The 19980-nt window shown below is 53.6% G+C and overlaps 1 protein-coding gene across 16 annotated transcripts in view; it reads right to left on the bottom strand.

Moving 5' to 3' along the window:
* The window catches only part of LOC129838408 (inactive histone-lysine N-methyltransferase 2E-like), a 45031-nt gene that overhangs the window by 3149 nt on the left and 21902 nt on the right, over positions 1–19980 (bottom strand). For 4 of the 16 annotated variants that reach the window (XM_055905334.1, XM_055905335.1, XM_055905347.1 and 1 more), the window contains exons 4-19: positions 16464–16693; positions 16081–16235; positions 15145–15353; positions 14671–14910; positions 14392–14522; positions 13970–14087; positions 13703–13812; positions 7750–8017; positions 5131–5235; positions 3398–3469; positions 2710–2883; positions 2213–2548; positions 1756–2049; positions 1139–1307; positions 777–1012; positions 78–692 (exon numbers count right to left, since the gene is read on the bottom strand). In XM_055905334.1, coding sequence (XP_055761309.1) covers positions 78–692; positions 777–1012; positions 1139–1307; positions 1756–2049; positions 2213–2548; positions 2710–2883; positions 3398–3469; positions 5131–5235; positions 7750–8017; positions 13703–13812; positions 13970–14087; positions 14392–14522; positions 14671–14910; positions 15145–15353; positions 16081–16235; positions 16464–16693 — 3462 coding nt within the window. The remainder of the gene's footprint in view (positions 1–77; positions 693–776; positions 1013–1138; positions 1308–1755; positions 2050–2212; positions 2549–2709; positions 2884–3397; positions 3470–5130; positions 5236–7749; positions 8018–13702; positions 13813–13969; positions 14088–14391; positions 14523–14670; positions 14911–15144; positions 15354–16080; positions 16236–16463; positions 16694–19980) is intronic. The other 12 variants (XM_055905339.1, XM_055905340.1, XM_055905341.1 and 9 more) reach the window with 10 other exon arrangements.

Below are 19980 nucleotides of genomic sequence, written 5' to 3'. Positions count from 1 at the left end.
ACAGACATACCTTTATCAGTCCAGGAACCGTAACACAGCGTGAATGGGCAGGCTGAATAGAGAATATAGCAACTCACCTTTTTCTTCTGTGGGGGATTCTGTCCTGACCCTCCCTCTCCGGTGCTGTCTCCACTTAGTGAACGAGAGAAGGCCAGGGTTCCCCCCTCCTCAGGGCAGGGGTAGAAGAGAGACCCTGCAGCCTCTGTGAAGGGTCCTGCTGCCAAGGGTACTGGTACTGTCACTGTCACTGCCACAACACCAGCCCCAGCCACAGCCACCGCCTCAGGCCTGAAGGCCAAGATGGGCTCCAGGGTGTGTGAGGGGGTAAGGTCCCTCAGGTTAGAGTTGATGGGGGAGAAGGACAGACCCCCTGGCCCTGACAGACCCACTCTCTCTGGACTCTTCATCCAGGGGGGGAGGAGGGAGGAAGAGGCTGTGTCTGTGGAGGGGGCCTCGCTGCTGCCCTCGGCCCCTGTCTCTGGCCCCTCCTCTCCCACACAGTCCTGGGACTCGGCGGTGGGGGGCTGGGGGCTCTGGGGGGCGCTGGTCTTGGCCTCGTGGGGGGGCAACACGTCCAGACTGGGAGCCCTGACCACTACACAGGGGGAGGAGAGCAGCGAAGGTGGCCACTCAGCCTCTTGGGGGCTGGGTCTGCGACTGCCCTCCGGTGAGCTGTCCAGGGAAGACTCGCTCTGTGGACACAGGAACAGAGATATTAACACATCGTTCACTTCCCTCTATGAGTGTGTGTTTGTAGGTGAGAGTGTGTGTCTTACTTCCTGCGGGGCACTGAGTGTGTGTGTGGGGGTGCTAGGTAGAGGCTCGGGGCTCGGCTCCTCCGTACGGGTGATGCGGGGTGGCGTGGCCAGCAGCAGGGGTGTACCCGGCGTCTCTGATAGGTCGGCCCGGGTTGGCGTGGCGCAGGGAGAGCCGTAGGGGGTGGAGCTCTCTGACATGCAGGCGTCCAGCGGACACAGACCCAGGCGCCGCTTCTTCAGAGGAGTGGGCAACTCTATCCACACACACACAGAGAAAGGAAGGGAAGGAAGGGTTACTCACATGCAAAGAAACAGACAAGTCTTGCATACAAGACTTATGGTCCTTCTAAGTGATGAGAAACACATTCCTGAGTCCTCACCAGAGTCCTCACCTGGTAAGGTGCAGCTGCCGTTGTAGGGGAGGGGGCTGTCAGAGTCCCCGTTGATAGGGGGGCTGAGAGGGCCCTCACTAGGCATGACCAGGGTGGGCCGGCCGCTGCTGGGTGGAGGGGTGGTGGTCTCCTCCTCTAGAGCCTGCTTCAGCCAGCGCTGTGGGGAGAAGACAGGGAGGGAGAGGACTTAAGACATGTCAACCACAAACACAAATCACGTTCACTGATCTCCAATGCAGCTACATCTTAGAAAACCTAAGTCTCTGTTACTGACAATAATACGGTTAACCCCGTCAGTCTGCCCCGCTGCCGGTTAACCCCGTCAGTCTGCCCCTCTGCCGGTTAACCCCGTCAGTCTGCCCCTCTGCCGGTTAACCCCGTCAGTCTGCCCCTCTGCCGGTTAACCCCGTCAGTCTGCCCCTCTGCCGGTTAACCCCGTCAGTCTGCCCCTCTGCCGGTTAACCCCGTCAGTCTGCCCCTCTGCCGGTTAACCCCGTCAGTCTGCCCCTCTGCCGGTTAACCCCGTCAGTCTGTTTTTCTACCCTGCAGCTATACCTGACAGCTAACACTCTCTCCATTCCCCTGTGAGGTGGTGAACAACATACCTTCTTGCAGGAGCCTGAGGTGGGCGGCGTGTCGGGCAGCTCGCGGGAACGCCGGCGTCCGGTGGGCACCCCAGGGGTGGTGGGGCTGCGGTTGGCCAGGAAGGGCGAGGAGAAGCGGACGTAGTGTTTAGGCGTGCTGTAGACGTGCGGGCTGGGGCCCATGCCGGGCAGGGCATTGAGCTGGGTGGCCAGCACCTCAGGGTCGCTGCTGATTCTCAGGGGCCTCTCCGGGACCGGCTCTGGGGTCCGCAATGATCGCTCCTGCTTGTCGACGCACCACTCACTCACCAAGTGCTGTAGAGAGACAAAGAGAGAGAGAGCTTTAGTCAGAAGCACACTGCATTTAATTATAGTATTGAGGGACATTTCACTAGAAGGAATAGAACATTCCTATTAGTCTAAATAGAATAGTGACTAGTCGTGTTTAGGGGTGAGCACTGAGCCATGGCTAGGGTACCTTTTTAGTTTTGGGGTACTTCTGCCCGGAGCGGTTTCTGTCAGGGGCCGGGGAGCCACTGTAAGGGGGGCTGGTGTCGGGGGCATGGGAGGAGAGGGCCTCTGGTTCGGGGTCCCTGGAGGCCTCTACGTCTGGGCTATCATTGGCCAGGGGGTCCAGGAGTTCCCCGGGCGAACCGGGAGGTATGTCAGAGCAGGTGCTAATGGTGCGCGCTCGCCGCCTCTGCTGCCCGATGTGGGTGCGGCTCCGCGAGAAGCTCTTCCTCTGCTTGCTGCCTCGCAGCTTGGCCGGCGTGGGCTTGTTGAGACCCGGCTCCTCCTTCACCTCGAGCAGAGGCTGGGAGAGACAGGGTTAGGATAGAGTACAGTAGCATAGTTTGGATGGATTTATAGTTACCTTCAGATTATTGACAACATCCTCTTTTATACGACCTGGTGGAACCAATGTGTCAGAGAGAGTGCAGGCATAAAGAACATGTTGAGTCAACTATCACTTACCGTCATGATATTAGGAGACTGCATGTCGGCCTCGGGGGTGGCAGGGGGCTCCTCCTTGATGCCCCCTTCTGACTTGGTGCCAATCTTCTCCAGGGCCTGCTCCCGCCTCTTCTCCCTCTTCTCCATGCGGGCAAAGGCCTGCAGGATGGCCTCCATCTTCCTCTCTTCACGGGTCTGTAGAGGAGAGGACAGAGCAGTAAGCGTTAGTCCACGTGGCCTAGTCTCCTGCCCCACTGGGCCTAGAGGGGGAGGGACACGTTATTGCAACACAGGACAGGCAAGAGGCAGTCTGGCTGGCTGAGAAAAAAACAGCGGCGGCGCAGAACGATAGAGAAAGGACCACCATTTCCCCTTCCAGTGGAGGAAAAAAACCAACGGAGATAGAACAAGTAAAAACCCTGTTGATGTGAGAGACCAAACTAACTGGTGCTGGGAGGTGGGAACGTAACATTAGCCCTTACCAAACCATTCAGGGTGTGTGGTTTATAACACCACGGCTGCCTCCACCAGACTAGTTTTACCACCCCCAGTAGCAGAGACACACTGGGGTCTGCCACAGAGCCGGTCAGTGGAGAGAAGATGGAGGTGGGGGGGTTAGTATGTTTGTCAGTTAGTGGGGTCCCCTATGAGGTGGAGGGGAAGGCAGGCAGGCGGGGGTATGTTTGGGGGTGGGTGGGGGTTGGTTTACCTCCGGTTTACTCAGTCCCAGACAGCTGGAGGCCCCCACGCCTTGCAGATGGGACTCCTCCGCTGGGCTGGCCTGAATGGTTTACAGAGAGACAGCCTGGTTTAGAAGACAAGAGGCCCGGCCCCCCCTAATAACACACATAGAACATACACACACCACCACGGTTCCCCACTCTAGGGGCTTCAGTGTGTCGCCGACCCTCAGGGATCCTCTGAGACAGGTGGGGGTGTGGAGAGGTGACCTGGCCACTACAAGGTTATGAAGGAGGGGAGAGAAGAGGGGGGCAGATAGGGAGAATGGCTGCCTTATGCCTGTAGACACATGTCCAGTCAGGGCTTCTTCACCTTGTCTGCTTACACCAGCATATCCAGTAGGAAGACTTGATTTAGGCTGAATGAATGAACAGTGATTTCAACACAACCCACCACCACTGGAAGTCAGCCACATGTTCACCACCTCACCACAGTGTCATTAACCACATACTGAACTCAGCCACATGTTCACCACCTCACCACAGTGTCATTAACCACATACTGAACCCACGACACATGGAAAGAAAACAAAGACAATAGCAACCAACCCAATCACCAACTTTCACCAAGGTTGATGACAAGCAACTACATACCATCTGCAACACCCAAAACCGGACCTTAGTGCAACCAACATATTAACTGGGTGTTCCATGCCGTGCCTGTATCCCTGGCACCAAGCCGGATCTTTAACATGAGTGTGGGAGACATACCATGCCTAACACACACAGACATCACCAGTGTTAAGAGCCCATGCAGACAGGGCATTGTTGTGGATGCGTGGTTGAACACCATACATACACCAGACCAGAGGGTGACTGTTACGTCAGAGGACGACAGTGAATCCAGAAGCTCTTTCTTCCACAGTAGAGGGGGTACCTCCTCCTGGACCAGCTTGCAGCTTCCCCTGGAGGGAGGCAGGCTATTGGATGTCCCAGACTCAATAAGGCCATGGCAACAGAGAAGTCACGCCCAGCTCACCCCCTTCTCTCTCGCTCAGGGCTATTTAGCAGAGAGAGAGCCAGTCCATTGGCCAGAACGATGAGTCAGCGCTTTACACCTTGGGCCTCGTCGTGTGAAAGGGAGCTGACAGCAGGATAATTTCCAGAGTGTGTGTGTGTGTATATGACAGAGGGAGAGCGTGCCAGAGTGTGTGAGCCCAACTCTAGGTCACCAGAGCTCGTTAGCAGGGGAGAGGAGATTAATTGGTCATTTCAAAACAGTTGGCCAATTCTGTATGTGAGGCTCATACTCAGACACACAGGGAGAATTCCAGTACTTACGTGTGTTGAGGCTAGGGCTCTTATTAACTCAGCTAATTAGAGAGGGGGAGGAGGGGGTAGGGGGGCCTGTGGCTCTGGAGGGCCCAGAATGGTGCAATGTGTGATGGTTTAGCAAATTAACTATTAAATAAATGAGGAAAATATGTATAATGATGACCAAAACACAGAGCCTCAGTGTTTGAGGGCTCTGCCAGAGGAAGTGAGTGAGCGACAGAGAGCGGGGGGGACCCCGCGGGCTAGACTACACAGCAACAGGATGAGGCAGAGACAGCAGCAGAAGCAGGGAGGTGAGGGGGGGTTGTGGGGGAAACCACCACCACACAAACAGCGACCCATACCAGCAAGGATGAGCTTTTTCCTATGGGGGGGTTATGGGCTGCACACAGCAGGGCGCGCTGCAGCCCTGGCTCACAGAACTTACCATCTTCCTCTTTCTCTCTGCAATGGTCTCCTCTGACTCCATCTCTACTTCACTGCTAACGGAGTTATCAGGCTGGTCTTCTACACCCTCTAACTCTGTAGGATCCTGTTAGAGGGGGAGAGGTGCTTTATCATGGCACTGACCAAGCACAGGCAGTCTGGCTACAGACTAGAGGGTCTAGAGCAGTGAGGTGGTAGGTGGGGGGGGGGGGGGAGAGTGACAGTTGGGGGCACTGACTGGGGACGTGGTGGGTTTGTCTGTCCACAAACTTGCTCAGAGCTTGTATTCGGTCCTAGGCAGTCAGAATAACATCGAAACGCAATCACCGCAATCGTACCCTTATCAAAGAAGAGCGAGAGACCAGGCTCACTTCTGTAGTGCCTTGTGATACATTGTTTTGAGCCCACTCCCAACAACTACCATGTAACCAACAACTACCCGGTCATATGTCAAGTTGTGGCTCTTGTGGTCACACAAAGGTCTGTTTGCGCACAATGACAGATGTGGACAGCTTCCCTATTCAGCGTGTTCAGTTCATGGTTTGTGCGTGTTGTTCCGATAGAGATGCCTCGCACTTCATCTCTGACGTCAGAGCCTCTATTCACCGTTCCTCATTCTAGACCAGGCCTGGGAAACTCCAGTCCTCGGGGGCTTGATTGGTGTCATACCTTTTCCCCATCCCTAGCAAACATGCCTGATTTAAACTAATTCCATTCTAAACTGAAGATCATGATTAGGTGATTATTGGAGTCAGGTGTGTTAGCTGGGGAAAGACACCAATCAGGCCCCAGAGGACTGGAGTTGCCCAGGCCTGTTGTAGACCATACATCAGTCTAACCAGTCTCCATAAACCATGCTTCTGTGTGCTTCCCTCAGATCACTCCTTAAAAATCACTCATTGTGGGAACTACCAGTCCCTACCACAGAAGCAACATGCTTGCCAATAAGACCTATGGCCTGGGTCGGGGTTATTAGACAACGGAACAAAATGTTTTGCAATGGAATAGGAAAACAGACATTTCTTATTGGACAGCTTCAGATTGTACCTCTCAGTTTCACTGAGCGTTTCTCAGCTTTACTGAGCTTTCTCTCTGCGTGTAACACTGAGTAGAGGGATGCCTAGTAGTGCGTTCAGGAGCTCCTGCAGCAGGGAGGACACAGCGTGATAGCATGTCTCATCTGCCACTAGAGGGCTGGACACGGCATGGTGAGAGAGATGGCTGGGTGCAGGACTGGGCTTTGGGCCAGGGAGAGGGGGAACCAAGATGGATGATAGAGGAATACAAGTAGTCTACTAATGGATAACACAAATAAAACAGAAATGCAGCAAATATAACAGAAACATTGAAAAATGGCTACACGCATGGACATTGGACGCTAACTAAATGGAAAACAAGCTAAATATGATAACAAAGGTCTTTAAGGGGAAAGCCAACTTATAGGCTCCTATGGGGAAATCTTGAACAGAGAGAGTGATGGAGAAATGCCAATCAACGAGTCTGGTTCACCAGGACATGCTGACATTTCTCCTTACTGCCATCCAATTTGAAGTCTTCATTTAGTTAGTCTGCCTTTGTGATGGCGAGGTGGGGAAGCGTGTGGTGACGGGAGCGTGTGGCGATGGGGACGGGACCGGGTGAGCGTGTGGCGATGGGGGACGGGACCGGGTGAGCGTGTGGCGATGGGGGACGGGACCGGGTGAGCGTGTGGCGACGGGGAAAGCGTGTGGCAATGGGGGAGCGTGTAGTGATGGAGGCCCGGGGGGAGCGTGTGGTGATGGAGGACGGGGGCGTGTGGTGATGGAGGACGGGGGGAGAGCGTGTGGTGATGGAGGACGGGAGGAGAGCGTGTGGTGATGGAGGACGGGGGGAGAGCGTGTGGTGATGGAGGACGGGGGGAGAGCGTGTGGTGACGGGGACGGGAGCGTGTGGGGGCGGGAGCGTGTGGTGATGGGGACGGGACCGGGTGAGCGTGTGGTGATGGGGACGGGTGAGCGTGTGGTGATGGGGGACGGGGGGGGAGCGTGTGGGGACGGGGATGTGGTGATGGGGGCCGGGGGGGAGCGTGTGGTGATGGGGAACGGGGGGAGCGTGAGGGGATAGGGGGACGGGGAGAGCGTGAGGGGATAGGGGGACGGGGGGAGCGTGTGGCGATGGGGGAGCGTGTGGCGATGGGGAACGGGGGGAGAGCGTGTGGCGATGGAGGACGGGGGGAGAGCGTGTGGCGATGGAGGACGGGGGGAGAGCGTGTGGCGATGGAGGACGGGGGGAGAGCGTGTGGCGATGGAGGACGGGGGGAGAGCGTGTGGTGACAGGGACGGGAGCGTGTGGGGACGGGAGCGTGTGGTGATGGGGACGGGACCGGGTGAGCGTGTGGTGATGGGGACGGGTGAGCGTGTGGTGATGGGGGACGGGGGGGGGGGGCGTGTGGGGACGGGGAGAGCGCGAGGGGATAGGGGGACGGGGAGAGCGCGAGGGGATAGGGGGACGGGGAGAGCGTGTATGGATGGGAGATGGGGAGAGCGTGAGGGGATGGGGTACGGGGAGAGCGTGAGGGGATAGGGGGTGTGTGTGATGGAGACATGGATTGAGGTGAGCTGTGTTGCCGGGGAAATCTTACCTGGTTGTTGGAGATGGAGAGGCGGAGGGGTGATAGCTTCCTCTGCTTGCCGTCGGCCCCCAGGCCCTTGGCCCTGCCGTCACAGTCCAGGGTCATGTTCTGGTTCTGGCCCAGGTCCAGGTGGTCCGCTCGCTGCATTATGGGCTCCTTGTCCTTGCGGCCCCGCCGGCGGCTGCTGGCCTCCAGGTTCTCGGTGGGCTCCAGGTTGTGCTTCAGCACCGGGCACTCTGGGTTCCCCCTCACACATGCACAGTCCACCTTGTATTTACTAGAGATGGGGGAAAGACCGAGAGAGAGAGAGGGGGGGGGGGGGAGAAAGGCCGAGAGAGAGGGGGGGGGAGAAAGGCCGAGAGAGAGAGAGGAAAGATCGAGAGAGAGAGAGAGGGGGGGGGAGGAGAAAGACCGAGAGAGAGAGAGGGGGGGAGGAGAAAGACCGAGAGAGAGAGAGAGGGGGGAGGAGAAAGACCGAGAGAGAGAGAGGGGGGGGAGGAGAAAGACCGAGAGAGAGAGAGGGGGGGGGGGGAGAAAGACCGAGAGAGAGAGAGAGGGGAGGAGAAAGACAGAGAGAGAGGGGGGGGGAGAAAGACCGAGAGAGAGAGAGAGAGGGGGGGGAGAAAGACCGAGAGAGAGAGAGAGAGAGGGGGGGGAGAAAGACCGAGAGAGAGAGAGAGAGAGGGGGGGAGAAAGACCGAGAGAGAGAGAGAGAGGGGGGGGAGAAAGACAGAGAGAGAGAGAGAGGGGGGGGAGATAGAGCTAGAGATAGAGAGAGAGAGGGGGGGGAGAAAGACCGAGAGAGAGAGAGAGAGGGGGGGGAGAAAGACCGAGAGAGAGAGAGAGAGGGGGGGGAGAAAGACCGAGAGAGAGAGAGAGAGGGGGGGGAGAAAGACCGAGAGAGAGAGAGAGAGAGAGAGGGGGGAGAAAGACCGAGAGAGAGAGAGAGAGAGAGAGGGGGGAGAAAGACCGAGAGAGAGAGAGAGAGGGGGGGGGGAGAAAGACCGAGAGAGAGAGAGAGAGGGGGGGAGAAAGACCGAGAGAGAGAGAGAGAGGGGGGGGAGAAAGACCGAGAGAGAGAGAGAGAGGGGGGAGAGAAAGACAGAGAGAGAGAGAGAGAGGGGGGAGAAAGACCGAGAGAGAGAGAGAGAGGGGGGGGAGAAAGACCGAGAGAGAGAGAGAGAGGGGGGGGAGAAAGACCGAGAGAGAGAGAGAGAGGGGGGGGAGAAAGACCGAGAGAGAGAGAGAGAGGGGGGGGAGAAAGACCGAGAGAGAGAGAGGGGGGGGAGAAAGACCGAGAGAGAGAGAGGGGGGGGGGAGAAAGACCGAGAGAGAGGGGGGGGGGGGAAAGACCGAGAGAGAGAGAGGGGGGGGGGGGGGAGAAAGACCGAGAGAGAGAGAGGGGGGGGAGAAAGACCGAGAGAGAGAGGGGGGGGGGGAGAAAGACCGAGAGAGAGAGAGAGAGGGGGGGAGAAAGACCGAGAGAGAGAGAGGGGGGGGGGGAGAAAGACCGAGAGAGAGGGGGGGGGGGAGAAAGACCGAGAGAGGGGGGGGGGGGGAGAAAGACCGAGAGAGAGAGGGGGGGGGGAGAAAGACCGAGAGAGAGAGGGGGTGGGAGAAAGACCGAGAGAGAGAGGGGGGGGGAGAAAGACCGAGAGAGAGAGAGGGGGGGGAGAAAGACCGAGAGAGAGAGGGGGGGGGGGAGAAAGACCGAGAGAGAGAGAGGGGAGGGAGAAAGACCGAGAGAGAGAGAGAGGGGGGGAGAAAGACCGAGAGAGAGAGAGGGGGGGGAGAAAGACCGAGAGAGAGAGAGGGGGGGAGAAAGACCGAAGGAGAGAGAGAGGGGGTAGAGAAAGACCGAGAGAGAGAGAGGGGGGGGAGAAAGACCGAGAGAGAGAGAGAGGGGGGGGAGAAAGACCGAGAGAGAGAGAGGGGGGGGAGAAAGACCGAGAGAGAGAGAGGGGGGGAGAAAGACCGATGGAGAGAGAGAGGGGGGGGAGAAAGACCGAGAGAGAGAGAGGGGGGGGGAGAAAGACCGAGAGAGAGAGAGGGGGGGGGAGAAAGACCGAGAGAGAGAGAGGGGGGGAGAAAGACCGAGAGAGAGAGAGGGGGGGGAGAAAGACCGAGAGAGAGGGGGGGGGAAAGACCGAGAGAGAGAGGGGGGGAGAAAGACCGAGAGAGAGGGGGGGGAGAAAGACCGAGAGAGAGGGGGGGGAGAAAGACCGAGAGAGAGGGGGGGGAGAAAGACCGAGAGAGAGAGGGAGGGGGGGGGGGAAAGACCGAGAGAGAGGGGGGGGGAGAAAGACCGAGAGAGAGAGGGGGGGGGGGGAAGACCGAGAGAGGGGGGGGAAAGACCGAGAGAGAGAGGGGGGGGGGAGAAAGACCGAGAGAGAGGGGGGGGGGAAGACCGAGAGAGAGGGGGGGGGAGAAAGACCGAGAGAGAGGGGGGGGAGAAAGACCGAGAGAGAGGGGGGGGGAAGACCGAGAGAGGGGGGGGGGGGAGAAAGACAGAGAGAGAGAGGGGGGGGGAGACCGAGAGAGAGGGGGGGGGGGAGAAAGACCGAGAGAGAGGGGGGGGGGGGGAGAAAGACCGAGAGAGAGAGAGGGGGGGGGGAGAAAGACCGAGAGAGAGAGCGGGGGGGGGAGAAAGACCGAGAGAGAGAGAGGGGGGGAGAAAGACCGAGAGAGAGAGAGGGGGGGGAGAAAGACCGAGAGAGAGAGAGGGGGGGGGGGGGAAAGACCGAGAGAGAGAGAGAGGGGGGGGGGAGAAAGACCGAGAGAGAGAGGGGGGGGGGAGAAAGACCGAGAGAGAGGGGGGGGGGAAAGACCGAGAGAGAGGGGGGGGGGAAAGACCGAGAGAGAGAGAGAGGGGGGGGGGGGAAAGACCGAGAGAGAGAGGGGGGGGAGAAAGACCGAGAGAGAGAGGGGGGGGAGAAAGACCGAGAGAGAGAGGGGGGGGAGAAAGACCGAGAGAGAGAGAGGGGGAGAAAGACAGAGAGAGAGGGGGGGGGGAAGACCGAGAGAGAGAGGGGGGGGGAGACCGAGAGAGGGGGGGGGGAGAAAGACCGAGAGAGAGAGAGAGAGAGGGGGGGAGACAGACAGAGAGAGAGAGGGGGGGGAGAAAGACCGAGAGAGAGAGAGAGAGGGGGGGGAGAAAGACCGAGAGAGAGAGAGAGAGAGAGGGGGGGAGAAAGACCGAGAGAGAGAGAGAGAGAGAGAGGGGGGGAGAAAGACCGAGAGAGAGAGAGAGGGGGGAGAAAGACCGAGAGAGAGAGAGGGGAGAAAGACCGAGAGAGAGAGGGGGGGGAGAAAGACCGAGAGAGAGAGAGAGGGGGGGAGAAAGACCGAGAGAGAGAGAGGGGGGGGGGAGAAAGACCGAGAGAGAGAGAGGGGGGGGGGGAGAAAGACCGAGAGAGAGAGAGAGGGGGGGAGAAAGACCGAGAGAGAGAGAGAGGGGGGGGAGAAAGACCGAGAGAGAGAGAGGGGGGGAGAGAAAGACCGAGAGAGAGAGGGGGGGGGAGAAAGACCGAGAGAGAGAGAGGGGGGGGGAAAGACCGAGAGAGAGGGGGGGGGAGAAAGACCGAGAGAGAGAGAGAGGGGGGGAGAAAGACCGAGAGAGAGAGGGGGGGGGGAGAAAGACCGAGAGAGAGAGAGAGGGGGGGGAGGGAAAGACCGAGAGAGAGAGAGAGGGGGGGAGAAAGACCGAGAGAGAGAGAGAGGGGGGGAGAAAGACCGAGAGAGAGAGAGAGAGGGGGGGAGAAAGACCGAGAGAGAGAGAGAGGGGGGGAGAAAGACCGAGAGAGAGAGAGGGGGGGAGAAAGACCGAGAGAGAGAGAGGGGGGGAGAAAGACCGAGAGAGAGGGGGGGGGGGGAGAAAGACCGAGAGAGAGAGGGGGGGGGGGGGAGAAAGACCGAGAGAGAGAGGGGGGGGGGGGAGAAAGACCGAGAGAGAGAGGGGGGGGGGGGGAGAAAGACCGAGAGAGAGAGGGGGGGGAGAAAGACCGAGAGAGAGAGAGGGGGGGGGAGAAAGACCGAGAGAGAGAGGGGGGGGGAGAAAGACCGAGAGAGAGAGGGGGGGGGAGAAAGACCGAGAGAGAGAGGGGGGGAGAAAGACCGAGAGAGAGAGGGGGGGAGAAAGACCGAGAGAGAGAGGGGGGGAGAAAGACCGAGAGAGAGAGGGGGGGAGAAAGACCGAGAGAGAGGGGGGGGAGAAAGACCGAGAGAGAGAGGGGGGGGGAAGACCGAGAGAGAGGGGGGGGGGAGAAAGACCGAGAGAGAGAGAGGGGGAGAAAGACAGAGAGAGAGGGGGGGGAAGACCGAGAGAGAGAGGGGGGGGGGGGGAGACCGAGAGAGGGGGGGGGAGAAAGACCGAGAGAGAGAGAGGGGGGGGGAGAAAGACCGAGAGAGAGAGGGGGGGAGAAAGACCGAGAGAGAGAGAGAGAGGGGGAGAAAGACCGAGAGAGAGAGAAAAAAGGTTGAAAGATAACACAGTTGAGGTTGACCAATCTTGTCGTGTGTGTGTACATAAACTCAGCAAAAAAAAATAAACGTCCCCTTTTCAAAGATAATTCGTAAAAATCCAAATAACTTCACAGATCTTCAATGTAAAGGCTTTAAACACTGTTTCCCATGCTTGTTCAATAAACCATAAACAATTAATGAACATGCACCCGTGGAACGGTCGTTAAGACACTAACAGCTTACAGACGGTAGGCAATTAAGGTCACAGTTATGAAAACTTAGGACACTAAAGAGGCCTTTCTACTGACTCTGAAAAACACTAAAACAAAGATGCCCAGGGTCCCTGCTCATCTGCATGAACGTGCCTTAGGCATGCTGCAAGGAGGCATGAGGACTGAAGATATAGCCAGGGCAATAAATTGCAATGTCCGTACTGTGAGACGCCTAAGACAGTGCTCCAGGGAGACAGGACGGACAGCTGATTGTCCTCGCAGCGGCAGTAACAACACCTGCACAGGATTGGTACATCCGAACATCACACCTGTGGGACAGGTACAGGATGGCAACAACAACTGCCCGAGTTACACCAGGAACGCACAATACCTCCATCAGTGCTCAGACTGTCCGCAATAGGCTGAGAGAGGCTGGACTGAGGGCTTGTAGGCCTGTTGTAAGGCAGGTCCTCACCAGACATCACCGGCAACAACGTTGCCTATGGGCACAAACCCACAGGTTTTGGGTTTGTGCCCATGGACTGGCAAAAAGTGCTCTGCTCTGACGAGCGTTACACCGAGGCCTGTGCTCTGGAGCGGGATCGATTTGGAGGTGGCGGGTCCGTCATGGTCTGGGGCGGTGTGTCACAGCATCATCGGACTGAGCTTGTTGTCATTGCAGGAAGACATCCTCCGCCCTCATGTGGTACCCTTCCCATCCTGACATGATCCTCCAGCATAACAATTCCACCAGCCATACTGCTCATTCTGTGTGTGATTTCCTGCAAGAAAGGAATATCAGTATTCTGCCATGGCCAGAGAAGAGCCCGGATCTCAATCCCATTGAGCACGCCTGGGACCTGTTGGATCGGAGGGTGAGGGCTAGGGCCATTCCCCCCAGAAATGTCTGGGAACTTGCAGGTGCCTTGGTGGAAGAGTGGGGTAACATCTCACAGCAAGAACTGGTAAATCTGGTGCAGTCCATGAGAAAGAGATGCAGTACTGCAGTACTTAATGCAGCTGGTGGCCACACCAGATATTGACTGTTACTTTTGATTTCCCCTTTGTTCAGGGACACATTATTCAATTTCTGTTAGTCACATGTCTGTGGAACTTGTTCAGTTTATGTCTCAGTTGTTGAATCTTGTTATGTTCATACAAATATTTACATGTTAAGTTTGCTGAAAATAAACGCAGTTGACAGTGAGAGGACGTTTCTTTTTTTGCTGAGTTTATATATATATATATGTGTATGTGTGGTACTAGGTGATCAATTCCACCCTGCTTACCAGCAGCCATAGTCATAGTCGAAGCCTATGGTGATCTCGGTGCCTTTGCTGATGGACCTCAAAGAGTAAATGTACAAATGGAGCATACCATCCTCTATGACATGACGCACCTGAGAGAGACAGACAGAGAGGTGGAGAAAAGGGGAGAGAGAGAGGCACCTATTGAAACTCATGAGGTTACATTAAGTTGAAGTTAGTGGCTCTGAGGGGTGTGGTCAGGGTTTAGAGCCGTAGGTTTTGTATCGTGGTCTGCGATTGGCTACTCACCTCAGAGTTGGGGGTGCAGGAGCGTCGGATGAAGCGTGCCTCGTTGCCAAAGCTGCGGGCGTCCACACACATCTCCAGCCCGTCAAACTTTGAGTAGAACAACACAAAGGGGTACGGCCTGGAGAGAGAGAGAGATGAATGAAATGCAGTGCTGGGCAGACAGACATAGTAACAGATTGGGAATGTCCATATGGTGACCAGGGGAAGATAGCCAGGAGCTCAACAGCAGCTGAGAAAGAACGTGAGGGACTTCCCTGCCCACTGCCAAGGAAGGACCACAACAAACACACACCGTCTACCGATCTCTCCCTCTACCTCTCAAATGTCTCAGACATACAACTATGGAAAGGAGTTGAATTCCACTTTTGAATTTGAGCTGAGGATTCTACTTGAGCTCAGGTTTCCAGCAGATGGGTCCTCACCTCTTGAAGAAGCATCCGTTGGCCTCAAACTGCTGTCGCAGCATGAACTTGCCCCTGTACTCTATGATGAGGGAGTCTGGAGCCAAGTCCCTCACTGCCTTCAGGATCTTCTTGTTCTTCTGAACCTGGCTCTGGAGAGGGGAGAGACAACAGGACATGAGGAAAGAGGCTGACACTGATATTTGCTGAGGCAATATGTGTGTACAAACTGTGTGTATGCTGCCTGCTCAGTTAATTTGAGAACAAATGTTTGTAGGTCACTGTGTCAGTGCCAGCTACCTCCACGGGCGGTTTGAAGGTGGCTGTGTGTGTGTTGTAGGCCAGGGTCTTGCCGTCGCCGGCCTCCTTGACGCGGAGCAGGATCTGAACGTCCTCGCTGTACTGGTTGCTGCCGGCATCCTCGTAGGCCTCCATCCAAGCCTTCATCTTGTTCTCCCACAGAGACGGGTGCTCCCCGGGCTCCATTTCTGGAGCTCCACCCTTCACTCTGGAGGACTTCCTGGAGCCCTCACGGAACGCCTGTTAGACAACAGACTCCAGTAAGCAGACAGCATAAAACAACAAGGTTTACCACCCGTTTAAGAGACGTTACAGAGTGCATAACAAATGGTCACATTTCTGTTAAAATAAACATGCCAAAACGTTTTGGGGGGTGAGTTGCTCCCCATACATGTACAGCTCAGAGGTACAGTTGGGGTCAAGATAAGAAACTATTGAGTGTCAATAGGATTGAATGGAAGTTTGAACACAGACCTTCTTGGCTCGGGCCGAGGTGGCGACAGGCTCCTTGTCTCCGCTCCTCTTGCGTTTCTTGTCGGCCTGCTTGTTGCCCGCCAGGCGGCCGGTAGTGAGTGTGATGCTGGTGGGCGTGTGCTGGAAGGCCGTGTACAACTCTAGTGGCACCTCGTCCCCACTCTCTGTTGCACTGGTGTCCCCGTCTGCAGAGATACATACCGGTATGCCTTAATAAAGCATTGGTAATAAAGGTTTATTTGGGCATCTTGTACAGAGGGTCCAACCAAAGCAAAGTTTTCCTGGTTCTAACCTATTTAGACAACTTATTTCTCAAAGGTAAAAACAAGATTTTCCATAGCAGTCTGCCATTCTAAATGTCTGCACTGTTGTATTACTCGATGTGACCAGCAGGTGTCAGCGTGCAGCCAAATCATAATTGTGGTCCTGGGGCTGTACACATTTTGTTTTTTGCTCTATTACTACACAGCTGATTCAAATAACCAACTCAGCATCAAGCTTTGAGTATTTGAAACAGCTGTGTAGTGCTAGGATAAAAAAACAAGTACAAATTACCTTGACTAACCTGTACCCCAGCACATTGACACGGTACCGGTACCCCCTGTATATAGCCTTGTTATTTTATTGTGTTACTTTTATTACATTTTTTAAACTTTATTTCAGTAAATATTTTCTTAACTCTTTCTTGAACTGCATTGTTGGTTAAGGCCTTGTAAGTAAGCATTTCACATTAAGGTCTACACCTGTTATATTCAGCGTATGTGACAAATAAAATGTGATTTGATTTGTGGCCTGGGTCTCTCCAGACCCACAAGGGGAAGAGGCTGCAGTAGTGAGCAGAGCAGCCTGACTTACACAGCCTTTATTACACTGCCATCTGATCTGAGAGCTGTTTACTGCAGCGCACTGGGAGGGACTGGAAAAGGTATATCTCACCATCTCTCCACTCACCGGACATGTTCTCCCTCTTGCGGGTCTGCAGCACGATGGCACGGTCTCTGTCCAGGATGCGCGGCTGGCAGCGCTCACACAGGTACGTCTCAGGAATGTGCTGCCTGTCGATCCCCATGCAGTCTATGTGCTGCCACACACTGAGAGAGAAGAGAGAGGAGAGGGCAGAGAGTCAGTAACAGCAGCCATTCACAATGCAACAGGGGATCTAGACAGGGGTCACTAATCCCAAAGAAAAGTTGAGATGAGACATGGACACCGTTTGAAGGCTAGAATGCGCATAAATCACTGCTAGGACAGTATGGACTCTGGTCTAAATCACTGTGACCTGTGAACTGATAAAGGAGAGGGTCTATCTCAGTTCCTACCTGCACTTGTCGCAGCAGATCATGTAGCCGTCGTCGTGGGTGAAGCCACAGATGCAGCGGGTGATGTCGGCCCCGTAGCTGCCGTCTTCCGAGGTGCTGAGTGTGGTGCCCCTGGAAGCCTCGTCCTGCAGACCCCCCGGCACAAACAGCCCCTCGCCTGGCCGGATCAGCATGGAGGGGGGAGGGGAGGCCGGGGGAGTGGGCGGGGGGCGCGCCCCATAGTTGTGGTCCTGGGGAGGAGTACATAAAAGATGTTGGTGACACATACAAGCCACAAAATTAAAGAGAGTAGCACACTATATATAAATCCCCAGTAAATCACCAACTTTTCGGCATCACTGTGACTTCTTCAGGATGACACATACAACAGGTTTATACCAGAGAAAAATATCTATGGCGTTCTCTCATTCTTTATGATTTATAGTATATGTCAAACACTGAAATTCTGATTCAACAACTGCAAACGGCCACTTATTTCCAATATGAATTGTTCAATTGTCTTGAATTGGAATTTCCTTTTCATTATTCACTAAGCTAAGACTGCATTGTGATTGACCCTAACCCATATCCAGTCTCCTCCCTCAGGTGAGTGAACTAGCCTGGAGGAAGCTAGCTACCCTTACTGATGATTAACCGGGAGGGAGAGAGTTCAGGTATATTAGGTCTGGTAGCAGGTGAGAGAGAAAGAGAACCAGAGAGAAGTATGCTGTATAGCGAGTACTGTAGTCTAGTATCCTGTATTATAGTGTACGGTAGTGTCATTGTCCTGTATTATAGTGTACGGTAGTGTCAGTATCCTGTATTATAGTGTACGGTAGTGTCAGTGTCCTGTATTATAGTGTATGGTAGTGTCCGTGTACTGTATTATATAGCGTAAGGTAGTGTCCGTGTACTGTATTATATAGCGCAAGGTAGTGTCCGTGTACTGTATTATATAGCGCATGGTAGTGTCCGTGTACTGTATTATATAGCGCATGGTAGTGTCCGTGTACTGTATTATATAGCGCAAGGTAGTGTCCGTGTACTGTATTATATAGCGCATGGTAGTGTCCGTGTACTGTATTATATAGCGTACGGTAGTGTCCGTGTACTGTATTATATAGCGTAAGTGTCCTGTGTCAGTGTCCTGTATTATAGTGTACGGTAGTGTCAGTATCCTGTATTATAGTGTACGGTAGTGTCATTGTCCTGTATTATAGTGTACGGTAGTGTCAGTATCCTGTATTATAGTGTACGGTAGTGTCATTGTCCTGTATTACAGTGTACGGTAGTGTCAGTGTCCTGCATTATAGTGTACGGTAGTGTCAGTATCCTGTATTATAGTGTACGGTAGTGTCATTGTCCTGTATTATAGTGTACAGTAGTGTCAGTATCCTGTATTATAGTGTACGGTAGTGTCATTGTCCTGTATTACAGTGTACGGTAGTGTCAGTGTCCTGTATTATAGTGTACGGTAGTGTCATTGTCCTGTATTATAGTGTACGGTAGTGTCAGTATCCTGTATTACAGTGTACGGTAGTGTCAGTGTCCTGCATTATAGTGTACGGTAGTGTAGTGTCAGCGTACTGTATTATAGTGTACGGTAGTGTCATTGTCCTGTATTATAGTGCATTATAGTGTATGATAGTGTCAGTGTCCTTTATAATAGCGAACGGTAGTGTATTGTATTATAGTGTATGGTAGTATACTGTTAGTGCATTATAGTACAGTGTACGGTCGTGTCATTGTTTTAGTGTATGGTAGTGTGTCTACTGTATTATAGTGTACCGTAGTGTCAGTGTATTGTATTATAGTGCATTATAGTATAGTGTACGGTAGTGTACTGTATTATAGTGTACAGTAGTGTCAGTGTATTATATTATAGCATATGGTAGTGTACTGTAGTGGCAGTTTCCTGTATTGTAGTGTACGGTAGTGTCAGTGTCCTGTATTATAGTGTACGGTAGTGTCAGTGTCCTGTATTATAGTGTACGGTAGTGTCATTGTCCTGTATTATAGTGTACGGTAGTGTCATTGTCCTGTATTATAGTGTACGGTAGTGTCAGTGTCCTGTATTATAGTGTACGGTAGTGTAGTGTCAGCGTACTGTATTATAGTGTACGGTAGTGTCAGTATCCTGTATTATAGTGTACGGTAGTGTCAGTATCCTGTATTATAGTGTACGGTAGTGTCATTGTCCTGTATTATAGTGTACGGTAGTGTCAGTATCCTGTATTATAGTGTACGGTAGTGTCATTGTCCTGTATTATAGTGTACGGTAGTGTCAGTGTCCTGTATTATAGTGTACGGTAGTGTCAGTATCCTGTATTATAGTGTACGGTAGTGTCAGTATCCTGTATTATAGTGTACGGTAGTGTCAGTGTCCTGTATTATAGCGTACGGTAGTGTCAGTGTACGGTAGTGTCAGTGTCCTGTATTATAGTGTACGGTAGTGTCAGTGTCCTGTATTATGGTGTACGGTAGGTAGTGTCATTGTCCTGTATTATAGTGTACGGTAGTGTCAGTATCCTGTATTATAGTGTACGGTAGTGTCAGTGTACGGTAGTGTCAGTATCCTGTATTATAGTGTACGGTAGTGTCAGTATCCTGTATTATAGTGTACGGTAGTGTCAGTGTCCTGTATTATAGTGTACGGTAGTGTCAGTATCCTGTATTATAGTGTACGGTAGTGTCAGTGTACGGTAGTGTCAGTGTCCTGTATTATAGTGTACGGTAGTGTCAGTGTACGGTAGTGTCAGTGTACGGTAGTGTCAGTGTCCTGTATTATAGTGTACGGTAGTGTCAGTGTACGGTAGTGTCAGTGTCCTGTATTATAGTGTACGGTAGTGTCAGTGTCCTGTATTATAGTGTACGGTAGTGTCAGTATCCTGTATTATAGAGTACGGTAGTGTCAGTGTCCTGTATTATAGTGTACGGTAGTGTCATTGTCCTGTATTATAGAGTACGGTAGTGTCAGTGTCCTGTATTATAGTGTACGGTAGTGTCAGTATCCTGTATTATAGTGTACGGTAGTGTCAGTGTACGGTAGTGTCATTGTCCTGTATTATAGAGTACGGTAGTGTCAGTGTCCTGTATTATAGTGTACGGTAGTGTCAGTGTACGGTAGTGTCAGTGTCCTGTATTATAGTGTACGGTAGTGTCAGTGTACGGTAGTGTCAGTGTCCTGTATTATAGCGTACGGTAGTGTCAGTGTACGGTAGTGTCAGTATCCTGTATTATAGTGTACGGTAGTGTCAGTATCCTGTATTATAGTGTACGGTAGTGTCAGTGTCCTGTATTATAGTGTACGGTAGTGTCAGTATCCTGTATTATAGTGTACGGTAGTGTCATTGTCCTGTATTACAGTGTACGGTAGTGTCAGTGTCCTGCATTATAGTGTACGGTAGTGTCAGTGTACGGTAGTGTCAGTGTCCTGTATTATAGCGTACGGTAGTGTCAGTGTACGGTAGTGTCAGTATCCTGTATTATAGTGTATGGTAGTGTCAGTATCCTGTATTATAGTGTACGGTAGTGTCAG

This window comes from Salvelinus fontinalis, chromosome 39, assembly GCF_029448725.1.
Source record: "Salvelinus fontinalis isolate EN_2023a chromosome 39, ASM2944872v1, whole genome shotgun sequence".
Classification (NCBI taxonomy): Eukaryota; Metazoa; Chordata; class Actinopteri; order Salmoniformes; family Salmonidae; genus Salvelinus; species Salvelinus fontinalis.
This window is presented reverse-complemented; position numbering and strand designations above follow the sequence as displayed.